This window comes from Sinocyclocheilus rhinocerous, unplaced genomic scaffold, assembly GCF_001515625.1.
Source record: "Sinocyclocheilus rhinocerous isolate Xijiao unplaced genomic scaffold, SAMN03320098_v1.1 scaffold1242, whole genome shotgun sequence".
NCBI classification, from domain to species: Eukaryota; Metazoa; Chordata; class Actinopteri; order Cypriniformes; family Cyprinidae; genus Sinocyclocheilus; species Sinocyclocheilus rhinocerous.
In genome coordinates this window covers 10455-24263 of record NW_015623065.1, presented here as the reverse complement: position 1 = coordinate 24263, position 13809 = coordinate 10455, and the positions used below count along the sequence as shown (strand labels likewise).

The following is a 13809-nucleotide window of genomic DNA, read 5'->3' as shown; positions in this document are numbered from 1 at the left end:
CCCTATTTAGATCCAGATCACCCCTGCTGCCTCTACCACGTCTCTCCCATACACAGCACGGCCACGTGTACCGCGGCCACTCCCACCTCTTTGGGGCAGCTAGTGCTACTTCCAGCCCTATTTCTCCTACCCCTGCTGCCTCTACCTTTAGCAACAGCTCTCCTATGGACACTACGACCACGTTCACCCCTAACACCCCCATCCCCATTGGGCAAAGGGTCGAATTACAAATGAGATATTACACCATATTAGGAACTACAGTCTATTTTATTAAGTATGAAGTCTTGTCGCAATTTTGCGACATTGGCGCTTAGAGGGTTAAAACTAACGCTATAATAGTTGAAACTAAATTTTAAATATTAGATAAAAACAATTTCAGTTCATTGGCAAGGCAAGGCAATATATACATTTATTTTTCGTTAAGCTGAAGTACTAAAATTACTAAAACTGAAGCAAAACAAAACAAAATTTAAGGTAAACAGATATATAAAAAAAATAAAAATGACAAATGCACATAATAAAAATACTCAAACCTAAATTTAATTGAAATCAATAAATTTATAAAAAAATTAATAGGTAAAATTTGAATGAAATAGTAAATAATAAATAAAAAAATACACACGTAGCTAATTCAAAATATTAATAAATTCTATAAAAGTAAATACATAATTCTAAAATAACACTGATCCGAAGGTGTCACATTCATGCTATTAAAAGATACATTCAAATGCAATTATTTACAATGTTGATATGAGGATGTAAAGCATCCTAAGGGTATGTTTACGTATGTTTAACTCAAGTGGCACAGAGGTCTTTAGGTCTGAAATTCACTTTAATTTACCTCCTGATAACCACTACGGGCTGAAGATAAAGAGAACAACAGCGGCTCACAAGTTTCACAAGTAACTCAAATATCTAACGGCATTTTAAAAAATAAATAAAAGTTATAGTAAATTACTAAATTATAGTTCAAAATCTTCACAAGTTTAAAAATAAGCCTTACCCATTGGAAAAGAGAGTCGGGGGAGGACATGAGAATGACAGCTGAGGACAGTCAGAAGAGACAGACAGGCGCAGAGTGACGCTGAATGCACCATCCTGATGGACAACCAGGAGGCCGCTGAGCACAACAGATGAGCTGAAGCCAAAGACCGGTCTATCTGTCACTGTCGGGTTCTGCTCCTGTCCTTTCAGCACTGAGTAGCCCACAGGGACACCACTTCAAACAGCCAAAGCAGTCTGCCGTCATCTCATCTGAGCAGAAAAATTAAGAGCGGGTTAGAAATCGGTAGGCGAGTCCTTTGTCATCACTTCCTCTCAAGTCGCCTCTTCCTCTTTCAGAATTTTGCATAAGCTTAAGAAACAGTCAAGAGATTACATGCATCAGCTCATGACTGTCTTCATCCATGAGCAGAAGGAAATTTAAGTTACTTTTCAACATTCATACTATTGAAAAAGAGACTGACCACCATCCAGAGAAAGTCAGTGCAATGATAAAATGTAACATGACCATGAGCAGTGCAGAGCAGAAACATAGCAACAAGCTAATTTATCCATTTAATATAGCCATATCTATACATATTCACAATGTATAATAAAAACATGAAAATAACTTTGCAGTGGATGGGAAACTGGGTTTCTCTGGTCAGTGAGTGTCGAGCAGGAAACGGAAAACTCAATGGAGGTGAAGGGTTTTCAGGATAAATCATGTTGAATCATGTGTGATCTGATGACTGTTTGATGGAAATCCCTGTGAGCCAAGAACAGAAACATGGTGACTAGTGTCTTGTGCTTGTGGAAAACCAAGATTTACTAAACACTTGTTGACGTGAAATGCACTCTTGACCATAATGCATTCATACAGGGACCAATGATTAATAATTTATTCAAAAATACAATAACTGGAATAAATATGTTTACCTTCATTAGAAATAATTTTTACTATTTTTGGGAGTATAACATCGCAGGGTGAACTGTACTAATGATATTATTTGATGGTTACACAATGTGACTTTTTTGGATTGTTCTTGTAAAAGTTATAAAAGTTTTTTTTTTTTAAACCAAAATTAATACAAAGAGTATTTTTCAAAGAATTTGGCACATGTGTTTTAAAGTACATTTTTAAAAATAATTCATTTCCTTTATCCTGGACGCTTTTATTTGTCATTGACCCACGCAATAATAAAAAATGTTTCAGTTCAATGTTAGTAAAACAATGACTTACATTAGGCTCACATGTAATGGGATTATATATTTTAAATTTGATTTCTGAAGAAAACATAAGCGGTGTTTACATAAGCAAAATTTACCAAAATTATGCCAGGCATTGCTATGTGGTTGCTAAGGTATTCTTTATGGCTTTTATCATGTTGCTATGAGGTTATTGGGGCGTTTGGGTCAAGTCAAGTCACCGTTATTTATATAGCACTTTATACAACAGAGATTGTTTTGAAGCAGCTTCTTAAACATTAAAGTAACAGAATCAGTACACTCAAAAAAATATTTTTTTTTTATGCTGTTCACTTTATTTAAACAATTCATTTTGATTTAACACCATGTATCAGGTTTGTCATCCAATCATGACTGCATCTTGTTAAACGGACTTGAAATGGTTGCTTTTTGGCTTAACTCAATGTTTTCATTTTGAAAGAACATGTTTCAAGCAAGTATCTCAAAATAAGTTTTACACTTCCCATCATGCTTTGCACTGGAGTGGATACGGGGAGAGAAAATGTTGAAATAAAGTGTTATTTTATGCATTTTTTAGTAAAATGTGATGATAATAGGGAGACTTTTTCATGTCTAATGCTCTATTATGTGGGCATTTTAAAAGACTTTCTATTGGTGTATTTTGTGCGAGTTACCATTGTGGTGAAGTGTGGAGCGTGTGGTTGAGATGAGGACCTGCTTAAAAAAAGTCTAGAATACTTTAATTTAAAAAAAGCGACTCCAATGAGAGTGCTAGTGCATGATGTACACACAGTACCATCCTTAAACTGCCAACAACTAACATCATATGTGTAAAGAAAAGTTATATCTTACTTGCTAATGTTTTTATAACACTTTGGATGAACTTGCATGGACAGTGGTTCTACATTATGTAAACATATTATCTCTACTCAGATATTTCATGTAGGATGAACTAAAGCAAACGGAGTAAACTCGACTAAAATTAGACATGTCCTAATAACTTGATTTATTCATGTCCAAATAACATGGTACAAACACGTGGAACCACGGTCCATGATTGAATCATGTTCAGCCAAAGAGTCATTTTTTTTGAGTGTAGCTGCGTTTCCATTACCCTTCAAATTGCACAAATTAAAAAGTCTTTATTATTTTTTTTCTTTTCTTTATATCTTGATATTGTGTGATTTAATGTTGTTTAACTTCTCTCTTTCGCTCTCTCTCGTTTTTTTTGGATCAGTGCTTGTTCTAGTTTGGTCATGTGATCTCCTAAATCATCATGTGATTTCTTAAATCAAGATGGCTCCCAGTTCCAACATTGTTAGCTTGGCATTGAAAATGGTCAACATGTGACCGAAACATTTGTTTTATTTTTCTCAGTAAATGGCTTACACTGCTTTCATCTCGCTTGTGACTTTTGATTTTTGAGAGTGTGCAGGCTTTTTTCCAAGTATTTTACTCTTTGGGAAACATTTTTGGTCTACGCACCTCGGTTGGATTGTTTTGAAGGCGCGGTGAGTCTCCGGCTGTTTTACAAATTGAAATTGCGAATTGAAAATACGCAAAATAAATAACGTTTTTATGTTCGCATGAGGTGGTGTTTCAGGAAATTTTAAAAAAGGAATTATGTCACAAAACTGCAATGGAAACAGTTTTTTTTTCGCATTTACAGGTCACCTGTAAAAGTCACATGATCATTCTTTAACGGAGACCTATTATGCCTAATATGTAATACGTCACAGATCATTTATTACATCATTCTGAAAATGCTTATTTTGAGTGTAAGCAGAAACAAGCCGTTTTCATGCATGTCTCTTTAAAATGCAAATGAGCTGCTGTTCCCTGCCCCCTTTTCCAGAATAGGACTATGCCTTTACAGCTCGTTCCTAAAAAAAACATCTGTTTGGTTTTGATTATCATCGAGTTTTAAACTGTATTAGTTCAAACTTCTGATATACGGTTTTCTGAACAGAAAGCACACAGAAAGTGTCTGTCACACGGCATGTGAGTAAACTCATGTCTTTTATGTCTTATTGCGCTTAAACTGTCATATACAGACAAGTTTGTTAAAAAAACACGAGTTACAAAAACAGTCGATTATGTCTGTGAAGTTAAACAGCTTCGTATGTTTATATTAGATGTGTGTGGCAACAGCGTTATATACAGTAAATAAATCAATAAATCCACTGCTCTCTTGTCTCCTCTGAGGAACAGTGTTCTGTTCTCGTCAGTGCAGCCAAAGACAGAACAGTCAGCATGCTTTGCTAGAACTTCGCTATTGTGTTTATAGAACTGGTACAGACTAATCGGCGGTAATATTATTTAAAAAAATCCCCTTTCTACGTCACAGGGGGAGCGGAATCTGAGTGGCTTTTTTCAAAAGCTTATCAAAAAAATGTACTGGGTTGTTCTTTTTCACATTTTCTGGGTTTGCAGATGCACCGCAATAGCTTTTTTTAATCAACATTTATATGCAGCTACTGATTCATAAACTAGTGGCTATCCAGTGGAATCAAATTCAGTGGCTAGTCTCTTTTAAACCACAACTAAGCAAACCAAGAGGTGACAGTACCAAGAAGCCATAATTGGTCTTTATAATATTCTGATTTCTAGATATAGCTCAGGTACATCCTATGTTCATTTAAAGTCCCCCTGTAGTCAAATATTTTATCCCTTAAAACTTATCTTTGATCATCAAAATTACATATTTAAATGTTTTCCTGTGAAAATAATTTTCTCATTCTTTAAAATAGCTTGAATGCAACTCTACACCCTTGCCTCATTTACTATACGCTGATCTATGAATATGCAAATTAGTCCCGCCTCCACTCAGTCACACCAGCCAGCGCCTCCTGATCCACTGAACTGTAGTAAACGCAAAACAATGGCATACACGGATAATGACTGATAAAACTCTATCTTTTTACTAGCGGACAACTACAGTGAATACTGTAACATTCGTTAAAGTTACTTACTTGACGATGTTGTGTCCTAAAATGCCTTGAAGACTCGAATACAGCCGTTTGTGATTCTTAATTTGCGCCCGCGAGCATACGCGTGTGAAGTGCAGACGCCGATGCGGGAAAGGTGGGTCTGACTCCGGGCTAATTTTACACTGTTGCCAAGGGTTATAATGCAAGTTAGCGGTTCTAAATTCACATTAAACCACAGCTTCATGGGTTTTTTTGCTTTCATTTATTTTTGGTTTTGTGCTGGTATTGGTATATTTTGCATGCTAGTGATAGGAATCGATCCCTTGACGTGATTGGTTATTGGTTTGTGACGTAGCAAACCGAGGGCTGTTTCAAACCGTATTTCTGGGTCAGCCTTTGGGAAACTACAGTTTTAAGGAGAAAATACTCAGCAATGGTGTTGATTAATAGATTGGCACATGGTTTGTCTAAAGGCATATTAAAAACACCATATAGACAAATAAACAACAAAACTTGATTTTCACCACAGGGGGACTTTAAGAATTTTTTTCCAACTGTTTTATCATCTGCCAGATTAAAATCATAAATCTGTGTATGTAGCCTAACATGTGAGTCACTTATATAATGACATACCCCTCCAAAACAATCTAAGGAATCATTTATGTCTGCAGCACAAATGGCAAGTAACATAAAAAAAAATGATTACAAGCATAGAGTATGAGCCTTTGCAGTAGTGAAGCTCGTCTTAGCAAGTGTCCTTCACTAGTCTTGGGTGTTGCTAAACAGTACATTGGTTTACAATATACACAGCACAAGCAACAAGATTGTTTTCTAAATAAATGGCTACTTGTTTCACCTGAACAGCATGCAGGTCAACCTTATTTCCTACACACTACTCTGCCAGTCATTACCATAAAAACTCAAATTACTCATTCATCATTTAGGCAGTGTGATGAGCACAGATTTGATTTCCTTTTATATCTGGCCAGCGACATTAACCGGAACAGCCATATAAGAATTGCACAAACATTAGTTCCCTAAAATGTCAATTGTGAACAAGAGTTGGTTAGTACCAGCGGTTTCAGTTAGTCAGACTTCAGTGGAAGTCTGATTCATGATTCATGTCGCAGCACCAGCTCATGAGAAAACATTGTGACAGTCCTATACAGGGCTGTTAAAACATTTTGGTTGCAAAGGACCCAAAAACGATGCAAGAGATCCCTTTCCTAAAATGTAAAAAGTTACTATCTATTGTGTGTGAAAGAAATATTAAGCACAATATTACAAACAGCGTTTTCAAGAGTAATTGGCTTTTATGTTGTCGCTGTATTGGCGGTAAAGCAAATTATTTAAACATTATCTGGAAAATGGTATGTACTTTGAATTGTGTTAACACTAACAAACAATTATTTTTCCTTTCAAATCTTAATGTGATGTATAAAATGGAATATACAATTTTAATGCAATTTTTTGCACTTTTCACATATTTCATAGCAGTTTTAGATGAAAATATCACACTATTACATATATTATAATAGTATTAATTAGGGCTGCACGATTAATCGAATTTAAATCGCAAAGGTGAAAAATCGCGATTAGGCAGAAGCTGCGATTGTCATGCGTATCATTCAGTGAAGCACGGTTCTGTGATCAGTAGTAAATCTCCACCTGAAGGCCAGAGGGCGCTCTCACGCAAAACTCTAAATACCCCCGCAGAAGAAACCCAGGAAATCCCTATAGTGGTTGCTGAATAAACAGAAGATTTAACTGCTTTCATTAATTCAACGTGACTAATAAACACACAACTATGACAATATATGGTTTATCTGAGTCAGTCTTATTATAATTTTTATTCCTGTGTAAGAAGCCACATCATCTCAAGGATTTATTTGAAACACTCGACTGACGTTATGAAGTGAGTTTGGAGTAAAAACATGTTATTAAATGTGGTATTTTCACGTGCTTTCAGATGGAGCAGCACAGAGTTCTTTAGAGTTCTTTATGCTCCCTTCAGGTTCTCGTTATAGACTACCAAAGATGAAAAGCAACCGATACAAATATTCGTTTGTTCCCTGTGCAATTCGGCTGTTAAATGGTCCTTAACTGAATTTGTTAGGGAAATTTACTGTATTTTATTTAAATATTTTTACTTTCATAATTATGTATATATGTTTTGGAATGTATTGTATGGGTCTGTTGTACTTCTGTTTTTCGCTGCATCCAAATTGCCCGCAAGGGATCTTAATAAAGTTTGACCTTGACCTTACTACACAGAGCCGTAGTTCACTGACAAACTTCATAAACAGCTTTCATAATCGCAGAACGATTTCTTCGATTTTATAATCGCACGATTATATCGTCAGCGATTATGAACGCAATTTTGCGTAGCTTGTCAGTGAACTACGGCTCTGTGTAGTAAATGCTGCTCCACCTGAAAGCATGTGCTGGAGATTTACTGCTAATCACAGAACCGGCTTTACTGACGAGACGCGCATGACAATCGCATTCGATTAATCGTGCAACCCTAGTATTAATAATTACAAAAATATTTAATTCACTTCTTAAGTTAACTTTGACAGCCCCCCAAAACACTTCTTCTATAAAACATCCAATCCAATCCAATCCAAAGTCTATTCTCTTTAAATTAAAGGGATAGTTCACCCAAAAATGAAAATTCTGTCATTAATTACTCACCCTAATGGCGTTTCAAACCCGTAAGACCTTTGTTCATCTTTGGAACACAAATTAAGATTTTTTTGGTGAAATCTGAGAGCTCTATGACCCTGCAAAGACAGCAATACAACTGAAATGTTCCCAAGTCCAGAAACGTAGCAAGGACATCGGTAAAATAGTCCATGTGACATCAGGGGTTCAACCGTAATTTTACGAAGCTACGAGAATACTTTTTGTGCGCCAAAGAAAAAAAAATAACGACTTTATTCAACAATTCGTCTCCTCATCACCCTGTTGCGCCATTTTGGAGAGTATCAGCTGGACGTAAACAACGTATGCTGTTCTGTGTCAGCTGCGTCACGGATCCGTTTCCTACGTTGCTGTGATTTGATCTGAATGAAAACAGCGTATCTGTGTGACGAATGGGCTAGACTAACAAATCATTAAAATGTAACAACGTCACTTACATCATTATCACTGCATTTCGTGTGCCACTGATGACGCTCCCTGACACACTCCTAACATTCAAATGCAAATGTTTATTTTAAATTCAACTAATATTCATTTTTTTATTCACAATCTCCTCATCACAGGCAGACACAGCACTCATTTCAGCATGTGTTCGTGTTTGTGTGTGCTGTCTGCGTCACTCATAGCACGTGCCTATATCATGCACTATATCGAACATTTTTTATATCGTTATCGAAGAAGGTGTACTGTCGATAAATATTGATACCGTTTTATCGCCCAGGCCTAGAAAGTATAAACATCTATTATTCATCATACTTACAGGTTGTGATTCAGTGGAGCAGCTGGTCCAAATAAACAGGATACTGATCCATCTTTTAACAGCAAGCGTTTTGTGAATCCCGCATTGAACTCCCCGAGATTAAAGAAGCAGTCGTCAGTAAAATGACGTGTTTGTGGGCGGGGTCAAGTTGTTTGCTGCCGGCCAACATAGAACATAGGCGCGCATTATGCAAATGTGTTACCCGTGACGTGTAGCCGTCACGGAAGTGGGATTCGAATTACTAGCGACTCGTTTCAGCTGTTCAGAGTCGATTCTTTATTTTGGGAGACAGTAACTTTATTTATCGTGCACTTTCAGCTTTACAACTTTGCTGATCATTTACATTCACATACAGCTACATTACACACTGCATGAAAGGCAATACTGGAAATGGCATAATAGGGGCACTTTAATATTACATACTAAAATATTCAGTAAAGAACTGAAGTCAGCCGACAATAACACGTACAAAAATGCCCTCAGCCACTTGATAAATAATACACAACCCGGCGTCAATGCTCGTGTCAGGACTGCTTGAAAGGTGACACCTCTAGTGTAGTAAGTCAAGCAAGCCTGATAAACACAACAAACCTTACATCACAACCCGCATATTCCAGGCCTTTCCATACATCGACAGCTCTGTCATGCTATAGGCCTACAGAATTTACATGACAAGCTTTAGGTGCATGCAGAAACACACACAAGCCCTGTACAAGCACTATTTGATTCAGAATGGAAGCAACACAGGGTCAAAAAGAGTCTAAAGATAAAACAACGGCTGATTTAACTGAGAGGGTTCCTCTTCTTGTTTACCGTAAGATCATTTGACACTTTTCACATCCATATGTTTCAAAAAAGGAGATGTAAACTACAGCCTCTCACCCACTACTTGAAGATGTTGTTTCACATTTTGTAAACTTCCCATATGTAGTTCCTTTTTAGGACAAGGTTTTGAGAACCACTGATGATGAATGGACAAATCATGATTAATGGACATCTTTGAAGTAAAAAAAAATAAAAAATAAAAACATGTTTCATTACTCTTACAGCTGACAAATCATATGGCCTTAAGATATTATATTGCTGGAACTGTTGCACTATTTTACATTAAGAATTGACATGTCTAACATCCAATCAGGGACATTTTCCATTGGAAATGCCTGAGGGGAAAACAAGCGATAATCAAAGCAGGTCTGACTGCTCAGAGAGAATCTGACCTTTGAAGAAGAGCAAAGAGTGGAGGCTAAAGTCCATTGTCAAAAACATGATGAAGCACAGGACTTCTGAAGACTGGAGTCCCAATGGGCAAAATGTATCCCTTTACAACAGTTTTTCCTGTCGCACACAGATAGATGAAAGAAAGGCGACAGAGAAAATGAGAAATGAAGGGAGAGAGGGTTTTAACTAGTAGGGAAAAGAAAAAAAGAATCTCACTGGCAAATATCTCTCCATTTCACACCATTGTATGAAGCTTAAAGGGATAAATAAGCTATAGCTGCCACTGAGGTTTAACATTCTCATCTAACTCACGGTTTCCCTTTTTCCCCCCCGTTATCCGAACCTCTCTGACCTAAAATATTTACTTGAAGTACTACCTGAGATTTGAAGTTAATATTTAAAGAACTGAACGACTCTTTCGCACGTTTTTTTTTTTTATGTTTGATTTTTGGTTTGGTTTTAATGACCACACATGCATGTAAACAAGCTAAATATGTAATATTTTTTAATTATTATTATTATTATTTTTTTTAATAAATTAATTTATTATTAGCTTTCCATCGATTCTTGAATCTCAGTTTGGGAAACCCTGGATATAACCCAATTAATAAATAAGTACTTACATAAGTAAATAAGCAAGCAAGCAAGTAAGTCCAGGTCCCATTTCATGCCAAAATCAAAAGGGAAAAAAACCCAAAACAATTAAACACATTTTATCTCCAATTAATTATTCTCATAATCTTAATGCATCCTCAAGGTTACTTTTACTGCTCCTGTTACTGTCACCGTTTATTCTCATAAAAATAGAGTAATTTTACTGAGCAAAAAAAAAAAAAAAGCGTATATAATGTTGAAATAGTATAGCATAACAACAAATAATACCATGATGTATTAATATATTTAAATACTGTTTGAATACGAACAACTATAAACAAAGAATATGACTTTTTCTTTGCATCACGATAATGAGAACTGAAGGGAAAATAAGCTTAACTGCCATTGAGAACTATGCTGCAAAGCAAAAACTATTAATGAGTCTAAAAAGAAAAAAAAACAGCTTGATGGGAAAAAAACAGCCATTGGCATCAACATAAGCCTTACGTGAAGATGAAGCGGAAAAATCTGCCTCCGGAAGAGCATTCAGAGATACCCTGAGGAAAAACCGGTGGTGGCATTTGCGTGCAAGCAGGTAACATGTAGTCCATGGAGGAAAAGCAATGAGTCAGTGAAGGAGAAGAAAATTGCTCTCCCAGTGAAAGCTTTCATTCCCATGTGCAGTTGCCATGACTACAGCTGATGTGATTACCAGGCAGCAGTGATGTTATGAGGTGTGTGAGCCAGTGTGCTGCTGATGCACTATAGTATAACACTAAAAGAGTCATGTTAGGAAGCCCTGTGAGAATGCCACATAATTTTACACGCGTTTAATGAATAAAATCCAGCAAACAAAAATAGCCAGTGATACTACGCCATGCAGGCTCTGATGTGTTTTGAGAAAAGAATGAAAACATGAGTGAAGAAAGTGACTAATACCTAATTAGTAATGGGACTAATAGTGACTAATTTGTGCCTCTGGATAATATTCAGAGGACAGATAGATTTGATCACTTTCAAATTAGTTTCATAATTAGTTTCAAAATACGCAGCTGGAGCTTCTTCGGAAATAACTTAAGAAACAACACTTTTCTGAATCATTTTGCAATGACTTTTAACCTGCTGATCTCACGGTAGTGGATGCATGAAGTAGTTCTCCTCAAGGTCACATTTTCACAAGTTTTTGTATTTTGTAAACCTCTGTGTTAAACTGATCAAAATTGTTTTTCCCTGACTGGTAATTCAACACTGACAGGTCAGGTAGGTACCATTGCAGTATAACTACCTATTGAACTGAATTAGTAAACAAGTGCATTACTGCAGGTCCAAGTAACAATATGCATGAAAACATCAGCCTGATATTCAGAACTAGCACCGGACACATGGTTTTATAAAGGAAATGTGAATTTATACAGAAGCTAGGCCTATGCCTTTCAGAACAAACTTGATGTGCTCCTCTACGTGATTTATCTACTGTGTACAAGACCTGAATAATTGTTAGTTTAAGGCACAAAAACGGCATACTAGACTCTGCAAGCACGTTACAACAGAACAACCAACTTAACCAGGCAAGACTGAAAAAACATCCTGCTTGCACAGACATACAGGGCAAAACACGTGTTTCTTTCTCTCAGTGTTATTTAATTATTTTTTTGGGACAAAGTTTCTACACTGTTAACTGTACACACATTCATTAACCCACCGCGGTCAATGTTTGTTTGACACAATAGTTTACATTGCACAACTCAACTCTGTTGGAAATGATTCGGATAACCGTCCACGCTCTCCACAAACATACTTCACTATCAATTATCGCCCACTACAGTACTTTTTGGATTTGCCAAATCTTATTGTAGTATACACAGAACGACCCATTTATTTCACTTCATTAGGCTGTGCAGCGATTTAACGCTGGTATACTCACATCAAAACCGTGCTTCTCCGGGATCTGTTGTGCTGCGCGCCGGTGTTGTTGTTATGATAGTCCTCCGTCTGTTTCTGAATTACGAACAACCCCCAAACAGACGTTACTACTCGAAGAAATAAAAAATCTGGAGCATAGAGTCTGTGTTTAGTGGCAGAGCTCGCTCTTTCTTTCAAATGTAGCTCGTCTCTGTCTATCTATTGTGTCCACGCTGCTGATAAGTAAACGCCGCTTTGCCCACGAGAAGAGAGACCGCTGCACTGTACAACAGCGCCGCCTAGCCGTAAAACACGGAACAACACGCTAAACTCCTTTTTTTTTTTTAAATCACAATAAAAAATCTAAATAAAAATTTGCTGATCACATTTACTCACACTCAGGCGATCCGGAGAATTTTGGGAATTCTGACGGCACCCATTCACTGCAGAGGACCCACTGGTGAGCAAGTGATGTAATGCTAATCTGTTCCCATGAACAAACAAACGCATCTACGTCTTGGATTGTTTGGACTGAGGGTGAGTAAATTTTCAGCAATTTTTCTTTTTGAGGTGAACTATTCCTAAAAATAAAGATTCCAAAATATGCATGAATTCAGAAGAACCAACCTGGGTTCCACCTAGAGTCTTTCAATTATTTTTTTATTCTTGAATCTTTTTGTTTATACAGAACCTTTTGTGCAGAAAGGTTCCACGGGCATTAAAGGATCTTCATAAAACCATCAATGCAAATAAAGCACCCTTATTTTTAAGTGAGAAGGCCTCACTTGAAGGAGCATTCACTGTTTCAATGCCAGATTATTAATTTGGATAATAAAGAATTACATAAAACTTTGAGGTATACTTTGAAAAGCCTTTAATAATTATTTTAGAACCTTCCATCTCTTTTGGCTAACAATTTGCAATCAAATCAATATTTTTAATCTTACAGTTTTATTCTGTACTCCACTAAGAACCTATTAACTTTGCAGACCTGTTAACAACCGGATGATGATAGAGAAATTATTTGATCATATGGGCAAGTGTGCATGGTGCAAACATGAGGGAGGGGTTTGCAGTCACTTGTGGGGAGTCAACTGTTTTTCTTTCTTGTTGTTGACTCAAACAAGGTAGACTGTCACAGTTTGAACATGAATATGTCAAGTATTAGACAAACCAGTAAGGCCTACGTGACAAGCTAGTTAAAAAAAGGCTTTGTTAATACAAATGCTTTGAATAATTTCCTAAGGCATTTTGCAAATACTGTCAACTATACAAAACATGCTTCTGAATGCAGTATGAACTACTCAAAGTGAGAAGAATAAGGCATACGGCTACACTATATTCCATGCAGGTAATAATTATTTGTAAATAAATAATTTGTTCGTTAAAAAATTCATTGACCTCAGTTTCTTCTTTGTTTATCAAAGTGAATCCAAAGGGTTGAAACCTCAATTTAGCGTGCGGGGTCATCTAAACGCAAACACAGGCCAATAAGAGCTCAAAGGCACATTT

At 36.6% G+C, this 13809-nt stretch overlaps 1 protein-coding gene across 1 annotated transcript in view; it reads right to left on the bottom strand.

Moving 5' to 3' along the window:
• LOC107705066 (semaphorin-4A-like) overlaps window positions 1-12586 on the bottom strand; it is a 38076-nt gene extending 25490 nt beyond the window's left edge. The window contains exons 1-2 of the mRNA XM_016555010.1: window positions 12320-12586; window positions 1004-1254 (exon numbers count right to left, since the gene is read on the bottom strand). Coding sequence (XP_016410496.1) covers window positions 1004-1097 — 94 coding nt within the window. The 5' untranslated portion in view covers window positions 1098-1254; window positions 12320-12586. The remainder of the gene's footprint in view (window positions 1-1003; window positions 1255-12319) is intronic.
• Between the last annotated feature and the right edge of the window lie 1223 nt (window positions 12587-13809).